Consider the following 26,173-nt stretch of genomic DNA (forward strand, 5'->3'; position numbering starts at 1 on the left):
TCTTTGGCATTGCCTTTCTTTGGGATTGGAATGAAAACTGACCTTTTCCAGTCCTGTGGCCACTGCTGAGGTTTCCAAATTTGCTGGCATATTGAGTGCAGCACTTTCACAGCATTATCTTTCAGGATTTGAAAGAGCTCAACTGGCATTCCATCACCTCCACTAGCTTTGTTTGTAGTGATGCTTTTTAACGCCCACTTGACTTCACATTCCAGGATGTCTTGCTCTAGGTCAGTGATCACACCATCGTGATTATCAGCAGTAGATATAACGGTCATCTGAGTTAAATTCACCCATTCCAGTCCATTTTAGTTCATTGAGTCCTAAAATGTTGATGTTCACGCTTGCCATCTCCTGTTTGAGCACTTCTATTTGCCTTGATTCATAGACCTAACATTCCAGGTTCCTATGCAACACTGTTCTTTACAACATTAGACTTTACTTCCATCACCTCAACTTCCAACATCCACAACTAGGTGTTTTTGCTTTGGCTCTATCTCTTCATTCTTTCTGGAGTTATTTCTCCACTGATTTCCAGTAGCATATTGGGCACCTACTGACCTGGGGAGTTCATCTTTCAGTGTCCTATCTTTTTGCCTTTTCATACTGTTCATGAGGTTCTCAAGGCAGGAATACTGAAGTGGTTTGCCATTCCCTTCTCCAGTGCACCACGTTTTTCAGAACTCTCCAGCCATGCCATGTAGGGCCACCCAAGACAGACGGGTCATGGTGGAGAGATCCTTCTCAGTACTGGTACTCTATTAAACTGAGTAGTAAGTTCTTAGAGACTCTGATGGATACGATATAGACACTCTGCTAGAATGGAATCTAATTTTACACATATAAAATTGTCACAGGTCGAAGTTAAACAGATTGAAACTTTTTCTAAAACTGAATTAGCAAACACAACACACTAGTAAAACCACTTGGAGACGTACAAGGAAGCCTTACTTACAGTCCACACTAAGTTTAGCAGATGACTGTCCTCCTGTTGTCATTACAGAATATTCTGCAGTATCAGCCTTTGTTGCTCCATCTATGACCAAAATGTGCTTTTTGCCTTCAACTTTAATGTAGTATCTTGATTTTGGACCAGGGATGATTTCCTCACCATTCTTAAACCTGAGATAAATAGATGATTTTTTTTTAAAGTTTTATAAAAAATGCTTCAAGTCACCAGACACTCAAGAACTGCTTCTTGAATTAAAAACTGTATGGATCAGTCTCTATCAATAGATGAATACTGTAACAAGTATTATCTGAAAATTACATTAAAAAAACAAAATCCCATTCCTTTCACTTAAGATCAATTAGATAAAGATGCTGCTGCTGCTGCTGCTGCGTCACTTCAGTCATGTCTGACTCTGTGCGACCCCATAGACAGCAGCCCACTAGGCTCCTCTGTCCCTGGGATTCTCCAGGCAAGAATACTGGAGTGGGTTGCCATTTCCTTCTCCAGTGCATGAAAGTGAAAAGTGAAAATGAAGTCTCTCAGTCGTCCCCGACTCTTAGCGACACCAAGGACTGCAGCCTACCAGGCTCATGGAAAATCCCGTCCATGGGATTTTCCAGGCAAGAGTACTGGAGTGGGGTGCCGTTGCCTTCTCCGATGCTAAGAGTGGATATTACCTATGTTTGGGCTCTTGGTGCACACTACTAAGAATAGCATTTTGATACATTTTAAAGATAGCTATGATTCTAGGTTACAATGAACAATCTATTCTAAACCAAATTACTAGCAATTCCTACTGCAGAATTTACTCTGTCTCTCAATTAAGATTTTAAGATTCTGGATCTTCTAGTCTTTAACTCTGAGGCTACTCCCAGTGAACTGGAGAAAACACATCCCATCTGACCCCCAAAATACCCTTTTTATTTTTAAGAAATGTTCAAGTAATTTGGTGATTCTCAGTCTAAAATATCTTTCTGAGATACTGTGACAATAAAACGACTAGGAGTAACTTAAAAAAAGTATTCAGTTCAGTTCAGTCGCTCAGTCATGTCTGATTCTTTGCTACCCCATGAATTGCAGCATGCCAGGCCTCCCTGTCCATCACCAACTCCTGGAGTTTACTCAAACTCATGTCCTTGGAGTCGGTGATGCCATCCAACCATCTCATCCTCTGTTGTCCCCTTCTCCTCCTGCCCCTAATCCCTCCCAGCATCAGAGTCTTTTCCAATGAGTCAACTCTTCGCATGAGGTGGCCAAAGTACTGGAGTTTCAGCTTTAGCATCATTCCTTCCAAAGAAATCCCAGGGCTGATCTCCTTTAGAATGGACTGGTTGGATCTCCTTGAAGTCCAAGGGACTCTCAAGAGTCTTCTCCAACACCACAGTTCAAAAGCATCAATTCTTTGGCACTCAGCTTTCTTCACAGTCCAACTCTCACATCCATACGTGACCACTGGAAAAACCATGGCCTTGACTAGACAGGCCTTTGTTGGCAAAGTAATGTCTCTGCTTTCGAATATGCTATCTAGGTTGGTCATAACTTTCCTTCCAAGGAGTAAGGGTCTTTTAATTTCATGGCTGCAGTCACCATCTGCAGTGATTTTGGAGCCCAAAAAAATAAAGTCTGACACTGTTTCCCCATCTATTCCATATAACTTGCCATCATGGTATAGTGAGAGTATGCATTGGAAAGAGCACCCATGGGCTTTGGAGTCAAATAGATATGAGGAACCTTGAAACATTCATTTACTATTAAGTGTCTAATTCCTTATATCCTTATCAATATAGATATCTGGATCTTTTTTTTCAGTCTCACAGGTGAAAAAAGCCAATATCTTAGGATAGTTTTAGTTACATTTCTACTAACACAAATGAGGTTGAGATCCTTTTCATATGTATAAAAGCAATTTCCTATTCTCCAAAGTATGAAGGCACTTTTTTGTTTATTAAAAATGGACAGACCTCAGAATATCTATTTACCATTTTACATTGGCATCATCTTCAGACACTTCACATTCTAATTCCACTCTCTCCCCACAATAAGCTTTTGTATCTTCCAGCTGTTTGGTCACCATAACTGGAGGCTCTATTGTGGGAAAAAAAAAAAAAAGAAAATCAGAATCATAAATGCCCCCAAATCTGCTCATGACCCTGGGTTTGTTCACAGATAAAAACCAACAGTAAGAAAGTGTGGTTGATCACAGAGTGATGGTTAGATGGTGGTAGTTAGAAGGTGGATTTTTTAATGATTTTTCATGGCAAAATAAACAGTTGGCAGCCTTGGGTAAGTTTCACATAATTTCACAAGAACTCTTCAAATCAAATAAATGATTGTTTTAGAGAGCAGACAAATTGTATCAAATAATCTTCTTTGGGCAAATAAGAAAGCAGAAGATAGACATTTCTGAGGAAGGAAAATAAATAACACTAAAATTCTCTACTTATGGTTTTAGACAGATGATAGAGATTACAGAATTGTCTTTACTTCTTTTTTTAATTGAAGTATAGTTGATGTGCAAGATTACAAAGCTGTCAGCCACAGGTCCTCATATAGGAAATAAGTGCTTCATGGCTTCATTGACACACACCCTACAGCTCTTTTCACTAGTAAATGATGATCTTCAGCAATCTCAGTGCCAACCACTGATGACTTTACTAACGAAGCTGTTTCAAGGGAAATCGATTTGCGATGAGCTGAATGTGTGAAATGGTTATCCAGTAGACTTTGGTGGATTTCAAAAACTATCACTAGAGCAATTAAATTGCAAAATACTGCTTACATGAGCTGAAACTACAAGGCATTTTTACTCAACAATTTTTTTCTCCTGTCAGCTTTTCTAGTCGTCAACAAACCTGAAGATTAATTAGGCTACTCAATAAACACCAGTACAAAGATGCTTCAATCCACAGCCAATCTAACACTCAAGCTAAACCATCTCGAGAGGGACTACTATCTCTGCTCTGGAGCTCAAGAGCTCACTTCACCATTTTCATTTTTGATTATTACCCCTGAGAGAAGGAGAGCCATTGGCTCTTAATGGTTATGTAAGAGATTTCACTTTACCTCTCACAAAGAGCTCAGTGGAACATTTCTCATCACCAGCTGTCACATAATACTCCGAATCATCTGTTAGTACACAGTTATTGATAAACATGATTCTTTCACATCCTTTATGTTCAAAGATGTATCTGTTTTAAATAGGAGGAAGATAAACAGAGTCCATGAACCCAATTTTATTCTTTTCTTTATTGCCAGCAAATTTGGCTTATAATTCCATAATATCTGAAAGTCAGAAATAGTCATTTAGATCTATAGTTTATTAGCCATATCTTACATAGTTTAATAAATATTAAACATGAAGCCAATTTCTATCTTTATAACACATAATGTAATACATATGCATATTTGCATATAATATTTGTCACTATTTTCTTTTATATGTGATATTTGGGCTTCCCAGGTGGCACTAGTAGTAAAGAACACACTTGACAATGCGGAAGACATAAGAGATGCGGGATCGATTCTTGCGGTGGGAAAATCCCCTGGAGAGGAGAATGGCAACTCACTCCAGTATTCTTGCCTGGAGAATCCCATGGACAGAAGAACCTGACAGGCTACAGTCTATAGGGTCGCAAAAAGTCAGACACGACTGAAGCAACCTAGCACAAATATTTTTTATTCCAAACATAAAATCAGTACTCACATATTCACCAATGAACAATTTTTAACCTATTGTTGGAAAATACGGTAGGCTAAGATTTTTAACTCTTTACATTTTTTAAAGTGATCAATTCATCTACTCTATTGTGGGAGAGAAAGTTTATATTTTTCATTGATTTATTGAATTCACTCTTTGCTATCCCAGTGACATTTTATTGGGTGAATAAATGATTACACAATTTAAGCAATAATATGAATTTAATCATTAATATAGATGGTAATTCTATACAATGTGATATTATCTTAAATGAGCTTAAGAACTAGTATCATATATATTGCAGTTATCATCTACTGAAAAAGAACTTAAGCGGAAACAAAAACCTGAAATCCAGAAGACTGCAAAATTTGATTATCTGTGGTCTAGATTATGGATGGGTATATTAGGGCATTATAACAGATGAAAGAAAAAGTTCTTACTTGGGAAATTCTCAAAGACTTCAAGAACAAAACACTAAGAAATATTTTTCGAGATAAAAATAACCAAGTAAAATTATGTTTTTGGTAAATTCAGGCTGCCTGCAAGAGACTTTTACCAGATATAAACATTATTATCACAAAGTCACTCTGAGAGCAGGATCACATTAAGAAATTGGAAACTACCTAATTGTTCCACAGAAGTGACAGATTTTCAGGATTAAAGCCCTTTATAAATATACACACGGTTCCTCTTAACTTGAAAAAATGTATTGGAGTTGAAAATCTTTCAGACTGAGAAGGATCTCTGTAATGTAGTTCCCAAATAGCCTAGCAATAGCATCAGATATCAGGGATTAGCTTGTTTCCTTCATTTGGGAAAAGGGTCAAAAAACAATAAAACATAGGCTTTAGATGCTATTCTGGAAGAACAGAAGTTATCTACTTATAAGGTGTGATTCCCATTACAAGCTGGTATATCAAATACATATTTCAATTTTTCTCAAAAATTTCTTTAAAATTGGGTGAAGTTTGGCAATGCTCTGAAGTAATCACATATAACCTACAATGACACAAAATAATAATTATAAGTACTTGAAATAGTTTATATATAATTAAAACATAAGGCAAGGTTTAATTTATATAGCACCATACTTCAATGGTTCCAAAATACATAAAAAGTTTTTGCTGTCCCCTCATATGATTTTGCATCTTATGAATATAAAACTAAAAGTGCTTTCAGGCATAGAAAATCAAGTCAAATTACTCTTTGATTTATACAGTTACTACTGATTATTTGCAAATTTGACTTACATTACTCTTTGATTTATACAGTTACTACTGATTATTTGCAAATTTGACTTACTTTGTGCTGGGTCGAATTTCTTGACCATTTTTATACCATTTCACCTCCAATTTTGGATCTGCCAGTTCCACGACAAATCTTACCCTGCCTCCTTTATCAACCTGATATGCAGGATCAAGAATTCTTGCAAAAGCTAGTAGAGAGAAGATACAAAACTAAGTTAATATGTATATGCATATGATATGAATTTAAATAGTCAATCCGAAAACCTAAAACTGAATAAATTGATACAAAAAGAAGAAATAGGAAACTTTCGAATTATCCCTCATATTTTAGAAATCTGCATAATTTATAAATAATAAGATGGTTTAAAAATTTTAAGAGAGTCCATATGCTTTTGGAAGAAACATAAGTAAAGAATTATTGAAGAGGCTTTAAAAATGATTGTCTTCATTCCTTGGGCAATGTATAATATAAAATATCCAAATGAAATTTGAACTTGAAGGACATGCTTATTCTCCTAAAATGATTATTTTCAGTTTCATTGGCATTATCTGTGTACATCTATCTTACAGACAGTTTTTTTAATCAAAGAATTTATGAGATACTTCCAATGACTCATGAGCTTAAATGGAATGTCTTCGACTGATTGAAACAGTAAGCTTATCACAATTTTTGTACTGTGGAAACCTGCACAAATATTGACATGCTTAAACATTAGGGTTACCTTAGCAGGTGTGGGACATGAATTCCCCATGACGCATCAAATGGGTGGAAGAATGTAACAGTAAAACAAACACAGAATCTACTCTACCTAAAATAAGAATCAGGAATCTGAGAGTGACGGAGAGATGCAGCGGATGGAGAAAGGGGCTGCTGAGAAATTCCCAGTAACACAAGAATATTTAATACTCCATTATACACTGTGTCGGAGAAGGCAGTGGCACCTCACTCCAGTACTCTTGCCTGGAAAACCCCATGGACGGCGGAGCCTGGTAGGCTCCGCCGTCCATGGGGTCGCGAAGAGTCAGACACGACTGAACGACTTCACTTTCATGCATTGGAGAAGGAAATGGCAACCCACTCCAGTGAAGCCCAGGGACGGGGGAGCCTGGTGGGCTGTCGTCTATGCGGTCACATGGAGTCGGACACGACTGAAGTGACTTAGCATAGCATAGCATAGCATATCGTCTCCCCTAGGAGTGCTCAGACGTCCTCACCTGCACTCTTCTTTTCCACTCTGCGCATGCGCTTGAGCCGCCTGAGCATACCACGCAGGTCAGTGATACCGTACTGGAAGGCGATTTTCTCGTACTCGCTGGGTTTCGCATTCTTCAGCAGCTCCCACACGTCTACCTCGGGTTGTTCCTCCTGCGGCTTCACCTCCCTAACCGGGGAGAACCATTGCCTGGTTTAATAGCTGCCCACTGGCCTTTAAAGACCAGGAAAGTCGGAGTATGGTACCGATTTTTTGGTTCAGCGCTAAAAGCTCTGTTTAAAGCCTGAGTACTTAAATAGCCAAGAAGAAAGTCTACTTTGCATGAAGTCTCAGTGCAACTTCTGGATAGTCAAAGGTCAGATCCGTGCACTTTCATTAACGCTCTCGTTTTTCTAGTTAAAAACACAGTATTAAGGAGATAGAAGGATTTCAGGAAATATCCTTACGCTATTTTTACTTATTTTAAACCTGAAAATCCAAATAAGAGATGAGATTTTGAGAAACTTAAAAGATCAGTTTTCATCTAGGATTTAGATATTGAAAAAAGGTTTAAGAACCGGAAGATTTTAGGTGTTGGTCCATGAAAGAACAATGCTCTCTGCCTTCATTGGTGTGCATAGCCTAACTCTGCATGGAGACGGTACAAATAACAGTATTTCAAATCTTCAGATTTTGCAAATAGCATTTTCCCTACCATGTTAGTAAATGTGTACATTAACCATTTTTTGCTGTTTTTTAATACAAAAAATATTTGAAACTGTGACAGCATTTGTTCTTTGTTTCTGGTTTTGTTTGTTTTTTTTTTTTTTTTTTGGTTTGGTTGTTTTTCATATGACTTTTGTGTATACATATTATTTTAAAGAGAAAACTTTATTTTCTAAATTGTCAGAATGAAAAGAATGAGACTCAAAATTCTCTCATATTTCATCTTAAAGTACTGTCCAGAACTTTTTTGGAAGCAGTTTGGGTACAAACTGCTTTGAATCATGAAAATATAAATGTGAAACTATAAAGCAAGTCATAAAGGGTTCCATGAACAAGCTGATAGTAACTTAGTGTGATTATCAAAATCATGACTCTAAATTTTGACCACTGGCAAAAGAATGTATAGAACATATAAAGAACATATATAACTACTGTATACACACACATACATAGGATTTAAAGTACATACACTTATCTGTATTTTAAAACCTAAAAGTGAAACAAAATTCAGGAATAAATACTCTTCAGGGAAAGAGCCTTAGTTGCAAATGCTAAATATAATATAAATTGATTTCCTTAACTAGCTAAGAAGTTCTAATTCTGTTTAAGTTTAGTTGACTGTTTTTATGGACTAAGGTTAAACTGGAAATATTTTAGTGACTACTTACTGTGAATAATGCTGGTTTGGGTATGATTTTTCCAGGAAAACTGGTCAACATATCTTAAACATCAGTGTGAAAACAGATGCATGCTATCATGATAGCAAATAATGAGTTACATATGTTTGTACTGTCATATTAATTATACCCATTTCAGAATTTCTTGAGGAAATACTGGGTTATAATCATAGGGAAGGGTAGGAGAATGTAAACATAACTTAGAGTTTAGGGTGGCGTTAGGCAAGGATGGCTTCTGCATATCTAATTTCCGTTGTCATGTAAGTCTTTTGCCCAATAAATGATGTTGAGGCACATCTGGATAATGGAAGAAAGTGAAAGGTCATTGGTCCCTCAGCGACCTTTGTGGGAAGGACTAGAAACACCATTAGGAAAATGTGCTTCTTAAAGGTTCAAGATGCAACTCTTCATTTCACTGAAATGGTAACCAGGCCCTCTAATGACATGGGGAAATTGAAAAGCTTAAGAAAAGTGTCCTGAAGTTGAAATATTAGTAATAATTTGTCTGGTCTACTATATCTATTGCCTGAAAGCAGTCTACATTTCAAATTTAACATTTAAATATTTTGTAGGAAGTCCTGGAGAATTGCGATTAAAATGTGTATCTGTGTATATACATTTTTTTCCCCCGTGAGACTTTCCTCAATCCACTTTATTATTGCTCTATTTTTGTCATATTAGCCTGAATCCCCACACTGTAAAATTATCCCATTCTACATTTTGTTCCATTTGTATCTCAACCTAGAAGAATTACCCACATATTTCAAATATCCTCTTGACATTGGTGAAAAGATTTAAAGATATCAATGATAAAGACAGATTAAAAGAGCTAACAAGAGGCACAAATCAAACACTGAGAATACCCAGATGTATAGGTGAATGTTTACATGAGGAAGTCACTAAGTAATAAAGACCATTTTTAGCGTGATTTCTTGAGTCAGTTTTGTTGATAGATTCATAAAACGGATCATCCTCACCATTTTTTTCATTAACACCAAAATATATCCCACTCTACCACAACCTTAATCCTATCATGCTTTGTATACAAACACAAGTAACCTCTTGCCTCTTTCTTTCTTTCCTCTCCACTACTCAGTTGAACCCCAAGTTGCAAGGAGATGGATGCCTCATTTTGTACTAGAATATGAGGTCAAGGAGCCCATCTGTAGTATTTCCTTAACTCATTCAGAACACATCTTTACTTACCATGGTGGCTGCACATGACCATATCTGTATGGCTACATTAAGTTTCAGCAGGGAGAAAAATCCAAATTTCTATAGGCACTACTGATTCCTTTCCAAGAATTGGCATAGACCTATATAACATTTACAGTACTTCCATCTACATCAAAATTTCCATAACTTAACAATCCTAGTGAAATACAAAGCTGTTATAGAAAATTTTATGTAGAATAAAACTTTAAAGTATTTATATAGGTCGGGTCTCATAACAAGATACTGCCCAAAGACTAACTGTGATTTATCTAATGTCTATTTGGAATATGCTAACTTTGTTCAGGGCAGGGAGATATTTCGTTGTATAAAGATGTTGGCGGTAATGATATTTATTCTCGTGAGGATTTTGCCACACACTCTTGGAGGAGTAGAAATGTTATTACCACATGTTATTACTACAGTGAAAATACATGCAATTCACAAATTAGTAGGAAAACACAATGATTTCCCAAGTTATACTGGTGGATTAGTATATAGTATATTAAATGAATATAGTCTCATGGTGACAATAATCTAATTATGAGTCAAAATCATAATTAGGGGGATGTAAAGAAAATGAGAAGTAGAGACATGTTGACTGCTCAGTTTTTTCTAATAATTTTTTTCTTTAGTCATTTTGACTATTAATTAGATTTCTTTTACTCTGAAAACTACTGATAGAACTAGTGTGTTCTTTTTTCTTTCCTTTTGCTTTTAATCAGACTCGGCACTTAATAATCTATTACATTTTTATTGATTGATTATGTGTGTGTATGTGTATTTTGTCACTTTACTAATGTCAACTTAAAAAAATTGCACAATATGAGAGCTGTGAATTAAGTTTTATTTGGGACAAAATGAGGATTGCAGCCTGGAAGACAGCACCTCAGATAGCTCTGAGAAACTGTTCCAGAGAGGCAGTGAGGAAGGTCAGTATATATGTGATTCTGGTGAAGGGGGAATACACACAATCAAGCCCATATTTTTCTGGAAGATTTCTGCTAGTCTCATGAAGCTTTTGCTAGTTATGAGGAACAGTCATTATCACGAAAGATTTTAGTGCTTTCTAGATATGAGAACTGGGCTCACAAAATCAGCTCCTGAAAATATCTGGATATAACTATCTGAAGACCTGTCCTTCCAGTTTTTCTTCCAAGCACAGAGTGCCTCATTTCTGCTTTCCACCCTGAACTCCTTTTAGGGAGTATTGAAAATCAGCACATGGTTCAATCTTTGTAGAGGAAGATGGCAAGTGCAAATTAAATAGTTGACACTAATGTAAGTTCTTCAAGGGAATGTCACATTTTGAGGGGAAGTGGATATTTATTTGACGCCTGTATGAATCCGGTCTCTTACATTTAACTTAATTCTCAAGTAGTTTTTATTCTCTGCATTTACAGTTGTGGAAAGCAAGTCTCAGAGAGGACATATCACTTGAGCAAAGTCATGTCCAGTAAATGGGAAAGCTGAGACTCAAATCCATGTTTTAACCACTACCTTTTTCTTCCCATGAATATGTATTTATATCTTTCCATGTACCAGGCGCTGGATGGCATTGGATTTCTTTTCCTCACCTCAACTAGTGCTATAGTCTACACAAAGAAAGCATTTGGCATTTTCCTGGTTGATTAAATAACTGCAGAAAAAAACAACAACCCAAAACCTCTTGTCTTCCTAAAGTTTTAACTTGTTATAAATGTACAAGGTGCCAACTTCCCAGGCAGATTCAGAGTGATGTTTCTCATGTGGAGTCGCAGGAAGTGCGCTGATTCAGAAAAGGGAACTTGTATGTAGGTCCCTGCCCTCCCTCAAGTTAGCTGTATGACTTGATGTAAGTCACTCAACTTCTCTGGTCTTTGGTCTCTCACTTGGAGAACAGGAAGGGTGCGGCTCATTTAAGGTCACTTAATATTCTATTGCTTTAAAATACTTTGGGGGAATTAATAGATATTACTGAGACTAATGATTATTTGAAGTATCCAGAGAAGGAATGATGTTTCTGATACTGCCAAAGTCTACTGATTGGCGAATATCCATTTGGTTATTAATAAATGGCACCTGTTAATGTTTCTGTTCTCAGCCTAAATGTTTAGAGCTGGGGGTGAATGTTCCGTTCACAGGGGTTTGAATAAAGCCACCCAACTAAACTGAGAGTGAACACAAGCCTATTTATTACCGTTTGTAATTTGTTTTGAAGCATATCTATACCTATGATTTTCAGTAGACATAGAAATCAGTAAAAAAATAAGTGAACCTAGAAAACTAAATGAAGTCCGATATCAATATTATATATCATTAATTTAGAGTTGTAATTTTACTGTTTATTCACAAATTTGGTACATAAACACCATCCTAGCAAAAGTCATTTTCTTTATGTTTCATCTGTGCTATAGTAACTATCTATATATGTATATCTTTATATATAACATATATATAATATAGTCTATTTATGATTATGTATATGCATATATGGGCTTCCCAAGTGGTAAAGAATCAACCTGCCAATATAGGAGATGCAGGTTTGAGTCTTGGGTTGGGAAGATCCCCTAGAGAAGGAAATGGCAACCCATTCCACTATTCTTGCCTGGGAAATCCTGTGGACAGAGGAACCTGGTCGGCTACAGTCCATGGTGTCACACAGAGTTGGACACGACTAAGTGACTAAAAACAAAAAACAAATACGCATATATAGGGCAGAAATTCTATAAAATGGTTGTGTATTAAATATCCATAATGAAAATTTATAAATTTTATTGCCAGAGAGTACAAAGTTAAAGGAACATGAGTGATAATACTAAACACTTATCTCCATTTCACTACTATTTTATCCCTTCAAAAAATGCAAATTTGGGGCATTTTAAATATCTCTGAAATAAGAATGTACCTTATAATCAGCAGTATGTCACAATAAGCTATTTGGACAATTTTTTTCATTGCTTAGTGGTTTATAATACAGCTATATATTAGCACGGTGTCTTAGATTTGATGAAATACAGTAAATCATCAATACTATGTTAAAGTAGGTGTGTATATATATGTGTATATATATACACACACACATAAATATATACATTTGCTGAGACTTCTACCAAAATTTTGAAATTGACTTTTCAGTCAAATATCAAAAGCAGGAGAATGGAGGCTTTATTTATTCAATCATGATGAGGGATCATGATTGAAATAATCGAAATCATGAGAGAAATAAGAAGTTTTCAGGCATTTAAGTCTTCTGTCTCAGTTTTCAAATTTCCTCATCCCCTACTAAGAAAATATGTGAAGACTCATGAAACATTTAAAAAGAAAGCAAAAGCATCAGCTAAAATATTTAGCAGATTAGTAGGCAGTTGTTTCACTGTCGCTTAGTCAACGCTATTATAATATTTCATAAGCAAAACACATTTTAAGAAATGAGAGGATCTTTGAAAAAGATCCACTTTAAACTTGACTTCTCTGAGTGGGTATCTAAAAAATTTCCAGGCCAAAGCACCTCACTCCATCAGTGGGTTCTCACCTACGTTTCAGGAGACCACTAAAGTCAAGTTCCCCTGCATCCTCTTGACCTTCTCCACTGTCATTAACAAAAGAAAAGCAAATCTGGGTTTAATGCTGAGACACATATACAACAATTCCCCCAAACACTCTACGTATAATGTATACGCAATGTTGTACTAGCACACAAATCATGGGACTAAATCAACACAGTTTCTTTTCACACAAGTGACATTTTAAATTTTGGAAGATGTACTTGTGGAAAAGTAAACACAAGGAACTTGTGTTACTCTACAATCTCAGAAGACACATTTTTGTAGATTGCATATGTAAAACTGCTTGGATTTGTGTTAAAACAGAGTAACACAAATGCACTTAAGCCAAACAACACAAAGTACTTTGTTTTTGCAAGTTGGGGGCTCTGGGAACGTCCGAGTGTAAAAAGCAAAGGACTTTTGCTGATCTCTGTTACTAAAGTCATACAGAGATTGGCTTGGAAGATGAAGTGGACTAGAGTCAAATATATAAGTACAAAGCTTATATTCAAAGGTAACCTCTTTGTGTCCATCAATAGATGAATCAGGTAATGTGATACCAACGTAACATAAAAACGGAGCTAGTGCAGAGCTTTTTAAAAGATGCATTCCTTTCTCTTGAAAGGGAAGGGATTATAAGCTTTTCATTTTCTTGTTAATATTTATACAATTTAAAATGTGTTTTCCAAAAGTTTGTCTTGGAATTGTTGAGCCCTTTCCTAGGAGTTTTTAAAAGTGTTTTCCTGTGGAGAAATGCATCTTACTTCAGGCATGCAGCCACCTTCATGATTTCATATAAACTCTAAATAGGAGCTATGAGCTGACATTTAAATGGTGCTACATAGTTACTTACATGTTTAATTTTTTAATGAAGATTTTGTTTCCTGCGCTTTGCAAATGTTAGTTATGGTTTCTAAGAAAAGAGTCTGCGGGTTTAAAAACAGCGTGTATAACACGTGAGTTATCAGAATTGAACTCAAATAATGTGTCCTCAAAATTTCTTTAAAGCAGGTATTTGGAAAGGCCTATTGACATAAACACATTTCTATTCTCTTAAAGCCCAAAACTAAGTAGATGACATCTTTCTCTCTTAAAAGAGACATAAGTAGGATGAACCTAGTGTGAGATCTATGCGTTTGCTAACCACGGGGTGAAGGGAAGGTAAGAGATTTTGAAAGTTATGACTTTAAAATATACAATGGACTGATCAGGACATACCACATATCTTTTAAGAGTAATTACAATGTTCATTACTTCATAATTTAGACAGAAATTTTGCCTTTTGTGAACAAGGCTAAATCATTGCTTTATACTAGTTTGGGATGACTTTCCTTACTCAACAAAACTGTTATTTGGATTCAGTCTTAGGAAGAACAAAACATTTCCTCTCATTAATGAATTTTTATTTTGGAAGAATTCTAGATAAGTAAGAAGTACAGAGAAAAAAATAATACCAGGAAGAGACTAGTCACATTTCTCACAGACTAGAAAATATTTTTCATTTTTCTTCTTTGACTTTATGATTTTTCGGCCTTGGTGGTTGCAAAATAAATCAGGTAAGTATCTATATTTTGCCTTTCTACATGTTCCTTATTCCAGCAGACTCAATGGTCTTTCATTTAGGATAATCCCATACTTAAATTGTGCTAACTTTAGTAAGGAGCTACTTAATTGTAGTTTTCTGGGCATAGGGTTTAATAGCTCTGTATGTGATTCCTAAATAAAAAGCAATGTAAGTTTTCTGACATTACTTAACTGATGCTATATGAGATGTGTATTGTTATATATCTTTCTGGGCCATTTGGTAGAAAATAATGCAATTCAGGAAGAAGCCACATATGAATAGAAAGAAAATGTCTTTCTAAGGCAACTGTGAGACCTATAAAATGAGTGCTTCACTATATCAAGAATATTCTAAAAAATGATCAGCATATACACAATATGGCATTAAGCCTATGGCATCTCTAGAAAACTAACTTCTGAATATTTGGTATGTTTGACTATAGTGAAAAGACTTGATCTCATTTAAAATATAGAGTGTGGAGGAAGGGAAGATGTATTTGAAAATCCTTTACTTTCATGTTTTACAAAAGATACCTAGATCCCTCTTTTGAAGTTACCTTCTCTTGAAAGCAGATCTGATGTCAATGTTTGGAGTAGTCCCAGTAGATTCTTTGAAAGGAAAGAAGACAATAAAATAAACACCCATTAAGAACCCAGTTTTGTGTTCAGTTCCTCTCCAGGCTGTGGGGATTCTTCAGAGGGAAGGAATCAGGTGAAGGGGGTCGGGGAGGGGGTGGCTCTCCTCCTGGGGGCTGAGCTGCTGAGACAGCAGAGCTTATCTTCCCTCCCGCACAGTCAGTGATGGGACTGTAGGAGTTCCCCTATCCTGTTGTCATTCCACCTGCGTGCCCAGTAGAATCGTCCAAGGAGCTTAAAAAATATCAGTGTCTTCAACTCCCTGCTGAAAATTTTGATTCACCAGATTGAGGATGGGCACCCAGAATTCAGTATTCTTAGAAAGCCCCTTAGGTGATTCTCAGATGCCTGGCCAGGTGAAGAAGCAGTTCTCAGGACCAGAGTCCCACTTAATACTGAAATCTCAACAGCAACTCAACCCATGGTCATTCAGCCTCTTGACATTTCTCAGACTAGGACTCTCACAGCCATCTGTGGTGTCTATATGGCTTTAAGAAAGAGCTAGTGTTAACGTGAATGCAAAATTCACCTTCTCATAATTTCCACCTTTTGATTCTAATCTGCCTTTCCCTCTTTCTGTGTCAGCTCTTCTGTGATTTATTACAATTAATCATAAATGCTGGACCTTCTTCACCTACACATTCAAAGTGAATGAACCATGGTTCCTGGATTCTTCATCCTCCCAGTTACCCTACTCCAGGAGGGATCCCAGTGGTGATACAGTGCCTATGACCAAAGGCATGACCCCCAAACATGGAACAAGTAACATGTTACAGAGAGCAGTAGCACTTCCTAAACCTAGATCCTATAACATTTGTAATGCTCTGGTTTTAAATTGCATCAGCTTTGTCTAAAAATACAAAGCTATGTCACACTTTTGGTTTGTTACCAAGTCAACTTTCCCTTTGTTGACTTATTGAAGTATTGCTTTTTTCCCCTAATCTACATATATACCTTTAATTTATTCTTATCAAATTCACTCTTGGCAGTACACAAAACATATAGATGAAGAATGTCCATATCTGACATTAGTCCTTATAAGAGAAAATTCTCCCTTCTACCTGGGTTTCCTGACATCCTTGTCCCAGGAAACTTTATTTTCAAAATCTCATACTAATACATGACCTTATTCTCCTCTATCCTCTCACACCCCATTAAAAAATAAATAAATAAACATCACACTTATCCAGACTAGAAGCCTCTCTTACCAAGTACTTCTAGATCGAATGAACAGCTGTCAAACTTATCCTTATAGGTGACTTCACATCTGTAGTTTCCTGCATAGTTCTCTTTGGCTTTGATGATCTGCATCTCGAATGTGTACACCTGCAATGAAATGCATCCGAACACATTTCAGTCCTACCCTGCTGGCAGAAAAAAAGACACAACATTGCAGTTATTTCCCCAATTCCACAGCATTGGCTTAAAGATGTGTCTGCATCTGGGGATTCTGGTACAATGTTCTCAATACAGGAGGGGTCAGCGCAGTGCTCTGAAGCCCCTGGGCATAGCAGGGCCACCACACTGGAGTATAAACACTGGGAATGGTAACTCCAGTGGATTTTCTGGAACTGACGTCCCTCAAAGCTGAACCTGAAATGGCCTCTGATGCACACAGAGGAATAAACCAGTCACGTCCCTGCAGCAGGAGCTCAGGGTCATACCCGGCTATGCCTTTCGAAGGTTTCCTTCAGCTGGAGGTGCTTTCCAGCTTTGCTGGCCAGGTCCATCCATTTCCCTTTGAACCATTTGACAGTGGGCTTTCTGAGAAGATCTTCGGCCTTGACTTTGGCTATAAAGGTGATATTTTCACCTAGGAAAAAAACACAGGCAATTCAGACTGTGGTTTAAAAATTGCCATTTGGGGCTTCCCAGGTGGGGCTAGTGGTAAAGAGCCTGCCTGCCAATGCAGAAGACAAAGGAGATGCAGGTTTGATCCCTGGGTCAGGAAGATCCCTGGAGGAGGGCATGGCAACCCACTCCAGTGTTCTTGTCTGGAGAATTCCATGGACAGAAGAGTTTGGTGGGCTACAGTCCATGGAGTCGCAAAGAGTCGGACACTACTTGAAGCAACTTAGCATGCACAAAAGGAGTTAGACAGGACTACTATGATGTGACTGGCACAGCTGGAATTGAACAATGGAAGGGCCCTGACTTTTTTTATGAGCACCCTAGTTTCTAGGATACTCTAACTGCTTCTGCTTTTGAGGTTTATGGAGCAGAAAAGGAACAAAGGGGAAATTAGTGGAAATAATTTTTATTTGGAATCCAAGCACATGTAATGTGTATAAAATAATCTATTCAGGCATACCTCATTTTATTGCACTTTGCTTTATTTTACTTAAAATTTATCATTTTTCTTTTTAAAGCAATTAAAGTTTGTGGCACCCCTGCATCGAGCAAGTCATTTTTCCAATAGCATTTGCTCACTTCATGTTTCTGTGTCACATTTTGGCAATATTTCAAACCTTTTCAATATTGTTATGTTTGTTATGGTGCTCTGTGATCAGTAATCTTTGATGTTAGTATTACAAAAAGATTATGACTCATGGAAGGTTCAGATAATGGCTAGCATTTTTTAGCAATAAAGCATTTTTAACGAAGGTAAGTACATTGTTTTTTTAAAACATAACACTCAGTTCAGTTCAGTCGTTCAGTTGTGTCCAACTGTTTGTGACCCCATGGACTGACTGCAGTACATCAGGTTTCCCTGTCCATCACCAACTCCCAAAGCTTACTTAAACTCTTGTCCATTGAGTTGGTGATGCCATCCAACCATGCAACCAACTGTCTATTGCATACTTAATAGACTATAGTGTAAACATAACTTTCATATGCACTGGAGAAAAAAATTTCTTAGGACTTGCTTTATAATGATATTTGCTTTATTGTGGTGGTCTAAAACCAAATCCACAATATCTCTATTAGTATGCATAAATATGAAAAAATGAAAGAAAAAATGAGAAAATACACACATACCATATATATATATATATATGGATTTTTTCCATCCTTTTTATTGAGCAAGATGATGTTAATACTGGAGTTATAAGAATATGACTAAATGAAGCTGATCTTTTTGAAGTAAAGTCTCCTATCTGTTTGTATTGACCCCTTAGACCTAAAGGACATCAAAATTCTAGCCCAGTGGCCAGTCCAGCATTTTCGTTTCTTCCAGAAACACAAGGAGAACAAGCATTTCTATTCATATACAGTGTGCTTCTATATTCCAGACTTAAAAGAAGTAATTTTAGACTGTAGTCAGCTGTGTGTTCATTTGCAAAACATTTGGTGTCAAAGACTAGTTCTGATCATAATATATTCCTTATAAAAATTCATTTAGTTAAAATTCCTGGACCCCCTGGTCACTCTCTGGCTTACCACTTTGTTTGTTTCCTTCATGGCATTTGTGATGGCTTTTGTGACGATTTGTTCGTTTAATTTCTTCTTGTTTGCTCATCCCATTAAGTCTGTAAATTCTGAATGCTCACATATTTTACTCAGTGTTTAGCACAATGTCTAAAACAGGAGGTATATAGTCAATATTTTTTAATGAATATCTCCAGAATTAAACCATCTGTCTGATCAGCTTCCTCTGAGACATTGCAACTCTTGATCCAGCATGTGTGCAGATTTATAATCATTTAATGGAATGAGGTATGTTGTAATGACAGCAAACATCGGCTCACCAACTTTCACGGTTTCACCTTGAGGCTTCCACTTGAAGATATGCCAGGGACTATTCAGAGTACTTCATGGGTAGTATTATCTCCATTTTACAGATGAGGAAACTGATTTGAACCTACCCTGGCAAGGGTCCAGGCACTCAACACTCTGTGCTACAGATTATTGAAATGATAGCTGTCACTCAGTAGAATATTTTTCAACCATAAGAAGGAATAAAACACTGATTCATGCCACAACTTGGATAGACCTTGAAAACATTATGCTAAGTGAAAGAAACCAGACACAAAAGGTCCCATCTTATTGTGTGATTCCACTTATATTAAATATCCAGAATAGGGACATTCATAGAGACAAAGAGATTATTGGTTGCCAGGGTTAGGGGAGGGAGAAAGAGGGATAAAGCTGGACAGGATACAAGGTTTCTTTTGGGGGAGTGTGTGTACTCAGTTGTGTCCAACTCTTTGTGACCCTAAGGACTGTAAGCCCACCAGCTTCCTCTGTCCATGGAATTTTGGGGTGATGAATATATTTTGGTACTTGGTTATATAGTTGAGTGTACTAATAGCTACTGATCACTCACTTTAAAATGCTTAATTTTATGTTTTTTAAATTTCATCTTTATCTAAAAAAAAAAAAAAAGACCAGGATTTAATGCTTGGAACTCACCAACTTTCACAGTTCCGCCTTGAGGCTTTTCCACGAACAGGGTGGACAGCTGACTGTTGGCATTCTGCTTGTCCTGTTCCTCCCCAGCTGGTGATTCACCAATAGACCATTCTAATGAGCAGAAAGGAGGAAAAGGATCATTTCAGGGCCAGGTTCTTTTTAGGCAGACTTACCTGGGTTTGTTTTTCTTGTCAGCACAGAAGCTTCTCTTTGTCTAATTAGCCTGGATAAATATAACATCATTCTTTCCATCCACCTCCCCACAGCCATCAGTAGAGACTGAGCGATTCCCATTCTTAAAGGGCTATTTCTTCCAGGTGGAATCTAATTTCTAGGAATAGCAAAACTTCTCAGAAAGGTTGTTACTCTTTCCCGGCAGCCAAGTTTCCTTTGTTTCCCAATTCTGCCTATCCCCGAACTGATAAATACCTGTGGGAAGGCTATGAAAGCAGAGCCTTAGTGTTTTTCCAGGTGACAGGCTATAAAGCCTTGTCTAAACAACAGCTGAGTTGGAAAAGACTAACGGGATGGATCAGTTTGCAGGTCAAGTGGGAAAGGTCAGACTGCCAAGCCTGGCCTCATATGTCTAGACTCTTCACGGCTGTATGATTAGATAATTTCATGATGGTTGTACGATGTGGCCTTAGTTTGACAATTAAGTAACAGATCGTGACCTGCAGGCACAGGTTTCAAGAACTCTAGGATCATCCTGAAAGAGAGAGGGAAAAACTAGAAAAACAGAAAGAGAAATAATCTCTTTGAGGCTTTCCCGTGAAGACAGACAATCTGGAAATGAAGCTTATTTTGCATTTTCTATTTTGCACTCCAGGTGCTTAGGAGGTATCAATCAGCTGTCCAATGAGGAGAGCAGGAGAGAGAACTGTAGAAAGTTCTTCTGTCTCTGAGAGCTGAATGAAAGGAAATTCAGTTTCAGCCACTAATAACTGGAAAAAAAAGTGCATGGGTTGCCAACACTCAACCTGTTAATGTATCTTGAAAAGGAGGAAATGTAGATTTAGTTATTTTAGTTCCCACGTGTCAATCATGCTTAGTATTCCTATCCAGAGACCATCATTCTCACAGTGAAGTTAAGCGATGTTGTCACGCGATTGTACAATTTTTAAAAATACCCAAGTTGATGTTAAAATTTTATGTTGTGTATATTTGTAATAGTGCAGAGTGGCCATTAATATTTGAAATGTGAGGACTTGGATTTTCTATTTTGCTCATTTCTATCTCAGAAAGGGTCTGCAAAAATGCCCCACCCACAAAGAGGTCCATAGCAGAATCAGTCCGCACTCAAACACATTTGTTGGATAAATGAAAGAATAAATAACCATCCAGAATTGTGGCTACAGCAGGTTACATTTGGCAGTATTCTTTTTAAGTGTATGTAAATTTCTATAAAAATAGGAATTATTATTTAATGTCAATACATCCCAGGAATGGTGATTTTATTTTATTTATTTATTTTTTTTTTCCCGGGGGTCGGAATGGTGATTTTAAAAGTCTCTTCGTCTCTATGTATTTGCCAAATGTTAAAATGATAGTGATAATGAAACAAAGGAACCTGTGGTGTATGTGGCCAGATTTCTGAATTCATGTGTGCGTGTGTGTGTGTGTGTGTGTGTGTGTGTATCATGCAAAATTAATTGTTTCTTAATGCATTAGTTTTCTAGTCAGAGGAATGTAATAAAAGATTGCTATAAAAGCTACAAACTGAATAAAACCAAGATTAGAATCAAATACAGCTTCAAGAAGTGAGGCCATTAGTGATTACTATATTAGGATGAGGTCGAGACACCTTGCTTCCGGTGTGTGCTCACCTGAATCTTTTCTTTCCAGAGCCCGACTACCCAAACCTGAAAGGAAAGTGTGATTTGGATGACACAAGGGGGAGGGGAGAAAACGGAATGGCTGGCTTTAACCTTCTCAGATCCCCCATATCCTGTCTCTTTTGATGATGGGGAGAAAAGACACTACAAGTTGGTCTGGATGGAAAACCAGTAGAGCTTCAACTTTGAAAACATCTATAAAAGGTATGTGTCCTATTTAAAAAATAAGAATAAAGTTTTACACATCCACATATCTAAAGAACAAGGGAAAAGAGTATACAGCTGGAGATGAAACACATTTTTTGCCCCTAAAATTTATATCCAGGAGTTACTATTTTTATTTATTTCACAAAGAAAGCCTCTTTTTAAAAAGTTTCTGATGTTAAAAAAAAAAACTGCCATTAAAGCCAACATTTTCCCTCTTTGGTGCTGGCAAGAAGGGGGTACCCTGTTCTGGGTTTGGTCTCATCGAGCAACTCCGTCAACCCATCACCTTTACTGTTGATCAATAATGCATTGCAAAGTGGGGAAAGGAGTTGGAATCATCCTAACCTGGAGGCAGGGCAACAGGAGGGGAGGCGTCCTCTTCATCTGAAATAAGAAAGAGGAATCAAAAGTCAAGGAGAAAAGAACTTCATCCTGAGTATCCTGAGAAAAGAGGAATCTGCAAAAGAAGAAGAGAAACTACACAAAACACTCAACAGATGAGTAAGCCTTAGAGGACTTGGCACCTGAGAGATTAAACTGTAGGCAAAAGAGAAAAATAAACAAATGTAAAAGAGTGATTTGGATAATCTCAATGAAAGTAGCTTTAAAATTGGTATTCTATGCAAACTTTTTATGTACTTGTAAATTAGAAACAAAATTAATGCAAACAATCTAACTTCGATGAAATCAACAATGGAGGTGCATTTTGAGTTCTTATTTTGTAGCGAAAGTCACTGACAGCATCACTCATATACCACATTCATTTGAACACAGACTTAAAATCATGTATGTTTTTATATAGTTTGATAACTCAATGCCCTCAGAAAGCCTTATAATTAATTCTCCTTCTATATTTAGGAAACAAAAGTCAACAATAACTAGTATGTATCCATTTGTTATACTAAGTTCACCAGTAGTTATTTTAGGAATTTTATCTATCTTTTCCCAAGATTATATTGGTGTTGGAAAATATAATCTGAAAAATATTTAACAATTTGTAAACTATTTATGAATACTTTATATATATTTATAAGATATTGGATTGGGCAAAAAATTTGTTTTTTTCTGTAACATCTTACAGAAAAACACGAATGAATTTTTTTGCCAATCCAATATTTACCTATTTAAAAAATCCAAAATATCCCTTGTAGTATTTGTACAAAGACACTGAATATTCCCTTTTCTAAAATGTCTGAATTTCAAAGTGTCTTACATTTTAGATGGTTAAATAGGTATTTGGTGTTTATCTAAACTTCTGCTCCTTTCCTCCCAAAGCATAAAGACTAGTGTTAGTGTAAATATTAATAATCTTCGTACTTGAAATACTAGAATAATCGTGGGCTTCAAAATACGAACTTAAATGACTATATAAAATAGGGTACAGAAAACAAACGCATGAGACTGTTGATTTAAAAAGTGCTTTAAAAAGTCCTGACAAGAAGTAAAATAGCACAGGTACAACATATTAGTATATTTACAACATATATTATTTACTAGTCTGAAATTTCTTAAACTGTCAACCAAAGATGTATTTTATTACTTTTTTTAAACAAAATAACTAATGTAATGTATAGAAAACCTTAATGTCTTATCTTCAGAACCCAAAAGGTGATTCACTGGGTATTGTGGGATTGAAGATTCTTCAGAGGAAGATCTCTTTGGTCAAAGAAGCTTGGGAAACACTAGGCTAAATAAAATTTCATGTTTGTGTTTTATGGTGTTGTTTGTATGCAGTTACTGAAAGGTATCTCAGTCTTCGGTGCTCATGAGGATGGAGATCAGAAATGATACAGTATTAGCATTTCCCAAACTTAATTCATGCTTGAATCCTTTTCTCCTGGAATATCCATTTACTTTCCACAAACTCTTTGCATTTGGGGGAGTCTAGGTATTTCTGCAAGTTTGAGCAAGCTCCAGGAGTTGGTGATGGACTGGGAAGCCTGGCATGCTACAGCCCATGGGGTCACAAAGAGTCAGACATGACTGAGCAACTGAACTGAACTGAGGTATTTCTGAGCAATTAGGGTAATTCTGCATTTCAGAAAACTTATATAATTAAAATTTTACATAACCAAAAATAAAATGCCTTGCAATATCTCTATATCATTTGCCATACATTTAACTCAGTATGTAGTATTTTATTCGTGTAACCTATTTGAAGGCCTTTATTTACTAAAATGCATAAAGAATCTTGATTTAAAGTCTTGTAAAAATTCTTAAAAATGAAGTTTTAAAGTGCAACCAAATCCTAGAAAGCAGCTTCCTTTATTATATTTTAACTAGGAAATAGAACTATTTTGAGTCAAATGAACACTGCATTTTATAAGGTGTGGTTGTTGTTTACTTTGTGCACAGTGCCTGATGAACCCTAATGAACCCTTGAGTTAATTGTTTAGAATGCAAATGATTGGGAAAAGAGTACACATGTTCGTAACACTAAAATGAAAAGAGAAGCCACATTTGAAGCAAAAATTTGATGGGTGAGTAGTTTCAAAGTCCACTAAATTATAAGACTATTTGAGGAACATGCACAACCATTTTAGACTATTAAGGCACCACACAGAAAGCATCACAGCCTTTCACTGCTGTGGCCTGGATTTAACCTGTGGTCAGGAAACTGAGATCCTGCAAGCCATGTGGCACGGTCAAAATAAATAAAGCAGAACCCAAAGCTGCTGTTGTGTGACAACCTAGAGACGTAGGTTGGGGAGGGCGGTGAGAGAGAGGGCATATGGGTATGCCTTTGGCTGATTCATGTCGAAGTATGGCAGAAGCCATCACAGCATTGTAAAGTAATTATCCTCCAATTAAAAATGAGGTGGAATTTTAAAATAAATAAATAAAACTAAAATGTTGACATTAAAAAAAATAATAAAGTAGTTTTGTTCCTGTCATCTTTTAGATTGGGAAATAAAATTAAGATGTTGGGATTCTGACCTGAACTCCTTAAAAAAAATTGCCTGGTTGAATTTTTTCTTATGTACCATAGAAAAACAGGTTCTACTGCTTGGAGGAAAATTGAATATCCAACTCTTTGGGGCTCTGCCTAATCCAGCATCACACATATGAAAGGTGTGGCATTATACAAAGATCATTTGCAAACAAAAAATGCAAAATATGTCATATTTTCTTATTTCTATTTAAAAGCAACTACAATGGTGATGAAAATTAAACATCTGTTTTTGGCTAAAGATATGGCCTATGTGACATCACAAACTGAAAGCAACAGAACTATCTTCCTGAGCTACATAGAAGAGAAATTTACCAAAATTGAATTTTATGTGTCTTTAAGTCATGGGAAAACAGCATTTGTAAAATCATAAAAATAATTCTTTCAACATTGAAGTTCCTAATGAAGAACACCTGGAAAATGGAGAAAGAACCCATATTACAAGCCTGGAATTTTCAGGCGGTCCATATGAAAAATCTGGAAAGTGAGAGAGAGAACCCCAGAGATGTAGAAGGTGTCCATTCCTATAATTCTTCAAGCTCTCTTGGGCATAAAATAACTCCTACCTATGTTTAACTTAAATTGCCTTTTTAAAATTAATTTTTAAAGTATACATACTTAGGACAATTGTTGAGATTTTAGAATATATACAGTTAAAATGTACTGTAAACAAACCTAAATTAAATACAGGTATAATACTTTGTTTCATACAGATGAATTTATGAATTCCTCAAGCACGATAGTCAGTGGTAGTAAATATTGGCATATGTTACCAAAATAACAACAGCAACAACAACAATCAATATGGAAGGCAATAACAAAAACAGCTAACATTAATTCATCATGTTTAGAGACATTTGATTAATTTATGGTATTTTCTGAATGAGACACATGTCTTCACACTTTGGTGCTTCTGAAATCAGGATTCACTGTACTATAAATGCATTTATTTAATGAGTTTCCCCCCAAATCTATTAAATCAATGTTTCATTTTATAATGGCTGTGTTTTAAAATGTTGAAGTATAGTCATTAACTTTTAACAAAATTCATTATAAATAAATCACATAGTTAGAATATACAGACCAAGACAATGTTATTGCAGATGTAAATGGACCTAAATGGAGAAAAAAATCATTTCATTTAAGAAATCATATCATTTAGGAGAAATTTGCTGGAACTTCTGTTGATTCACTTCCTCATCTTACAACCACATTCAAGCTAAAAGAAAGACTCTTCATCTCAAGTTACGAGACAGTAAACACACACAGGGTTCATTCGTGATGGTTTGTGATAATGTTAATGAAAATGCCTGGGGAAAAAAAAGTTTTCATTTCTGTTGCAGCAATAACCAAGGGCATTTTTTTCTCTGGAAGAAAAATAAAGAGTGGCATTAACGA

At 36.3% G+C, this 26,173-nt stretch overlaps 1 protein-coding gene across 9 annotated transcripts in view; it reads right to left on the reverse strand.

Moving 5' to 3' along the window:
* The window catches only part of MYBPC1 (myosin binding protein C1), a 101,353-nt gene that overhangs the window by 46,649 nt on the left and 28,531 nt on the right, over positions 1 to 26,173 (reverse strand). For 7 of the 9 annotated variants that reach the window (XM_055575552.1, XM_055575524.1, XM_055575587.1 and 4 more), the window contains 12 exons: positions 22,171 to 22,209; positions 21,610 to 21,645; positions 19,784 to 19,894; positions 17,095 to 17,243; positions 16,639 to 16,756; positions 15,352 to 15,403; positions 13,219 to 13,275; positions 7,112 to 7,278; positions 5,952 to 6,084; positions 4,016 to 4,140; positions 2,932 to 3,037; positions 956 to 1,122 (listed from right to left, as the gene is read on the reverse strand). In XM_055575552.1, the coding sequence (XP_055431527.1) occupies positions 956 to 1,122; positions 2,932 to 3,037; positions 4,016 to 4,140; positions 5,952 to 6,084; positions 7,112 to 7,278; positions 13,219 to 13,275; positions 15,352 to 15,403; positions 16,639 to 16,756; positions 17,095 to 17,243; positions 19,784 to 19,894; positions 21,610 to 21,645; positions 22,171 to 22,209 (1,260 nt within the window). The remainder of the gene's footprint in view (positions 1 to 955; positions 1,123 to 2,931; positions 3,038 to 4,015; positions 4,141 to 5,951; positions 6,085 to 7,111; positions 7,279 to 13,218; positions 13,276 to 15,351; positions 15,404 to 16,638; positions 16,757 to 17,094; positions 17,244 to 19,783; positions 19,895 to 21,609; positions 21,646 to 22,170; positions 22,210 to 26,173) is intronic. The other 2 variants (XM_055575595.1, XM_055575571.1) reach the window with 1 other exon arrangement.

Source organism: Bubalus kerabau, chromosome 1 (assembly GCF_029407905.1).
Source record: "Bubalus kerabau isolate K-KA32 ecotype Philippines breed swamp buffalo chromosome 1, PCC_UOA_SB_1v2, whole genome shotgun sequence".
Lineage (NCBI taxonomy): Eukaryota > Metazoa > Chordata > Mammalia > Artiodactyla > Bovidae > Bubalus > Bubalus kerabau.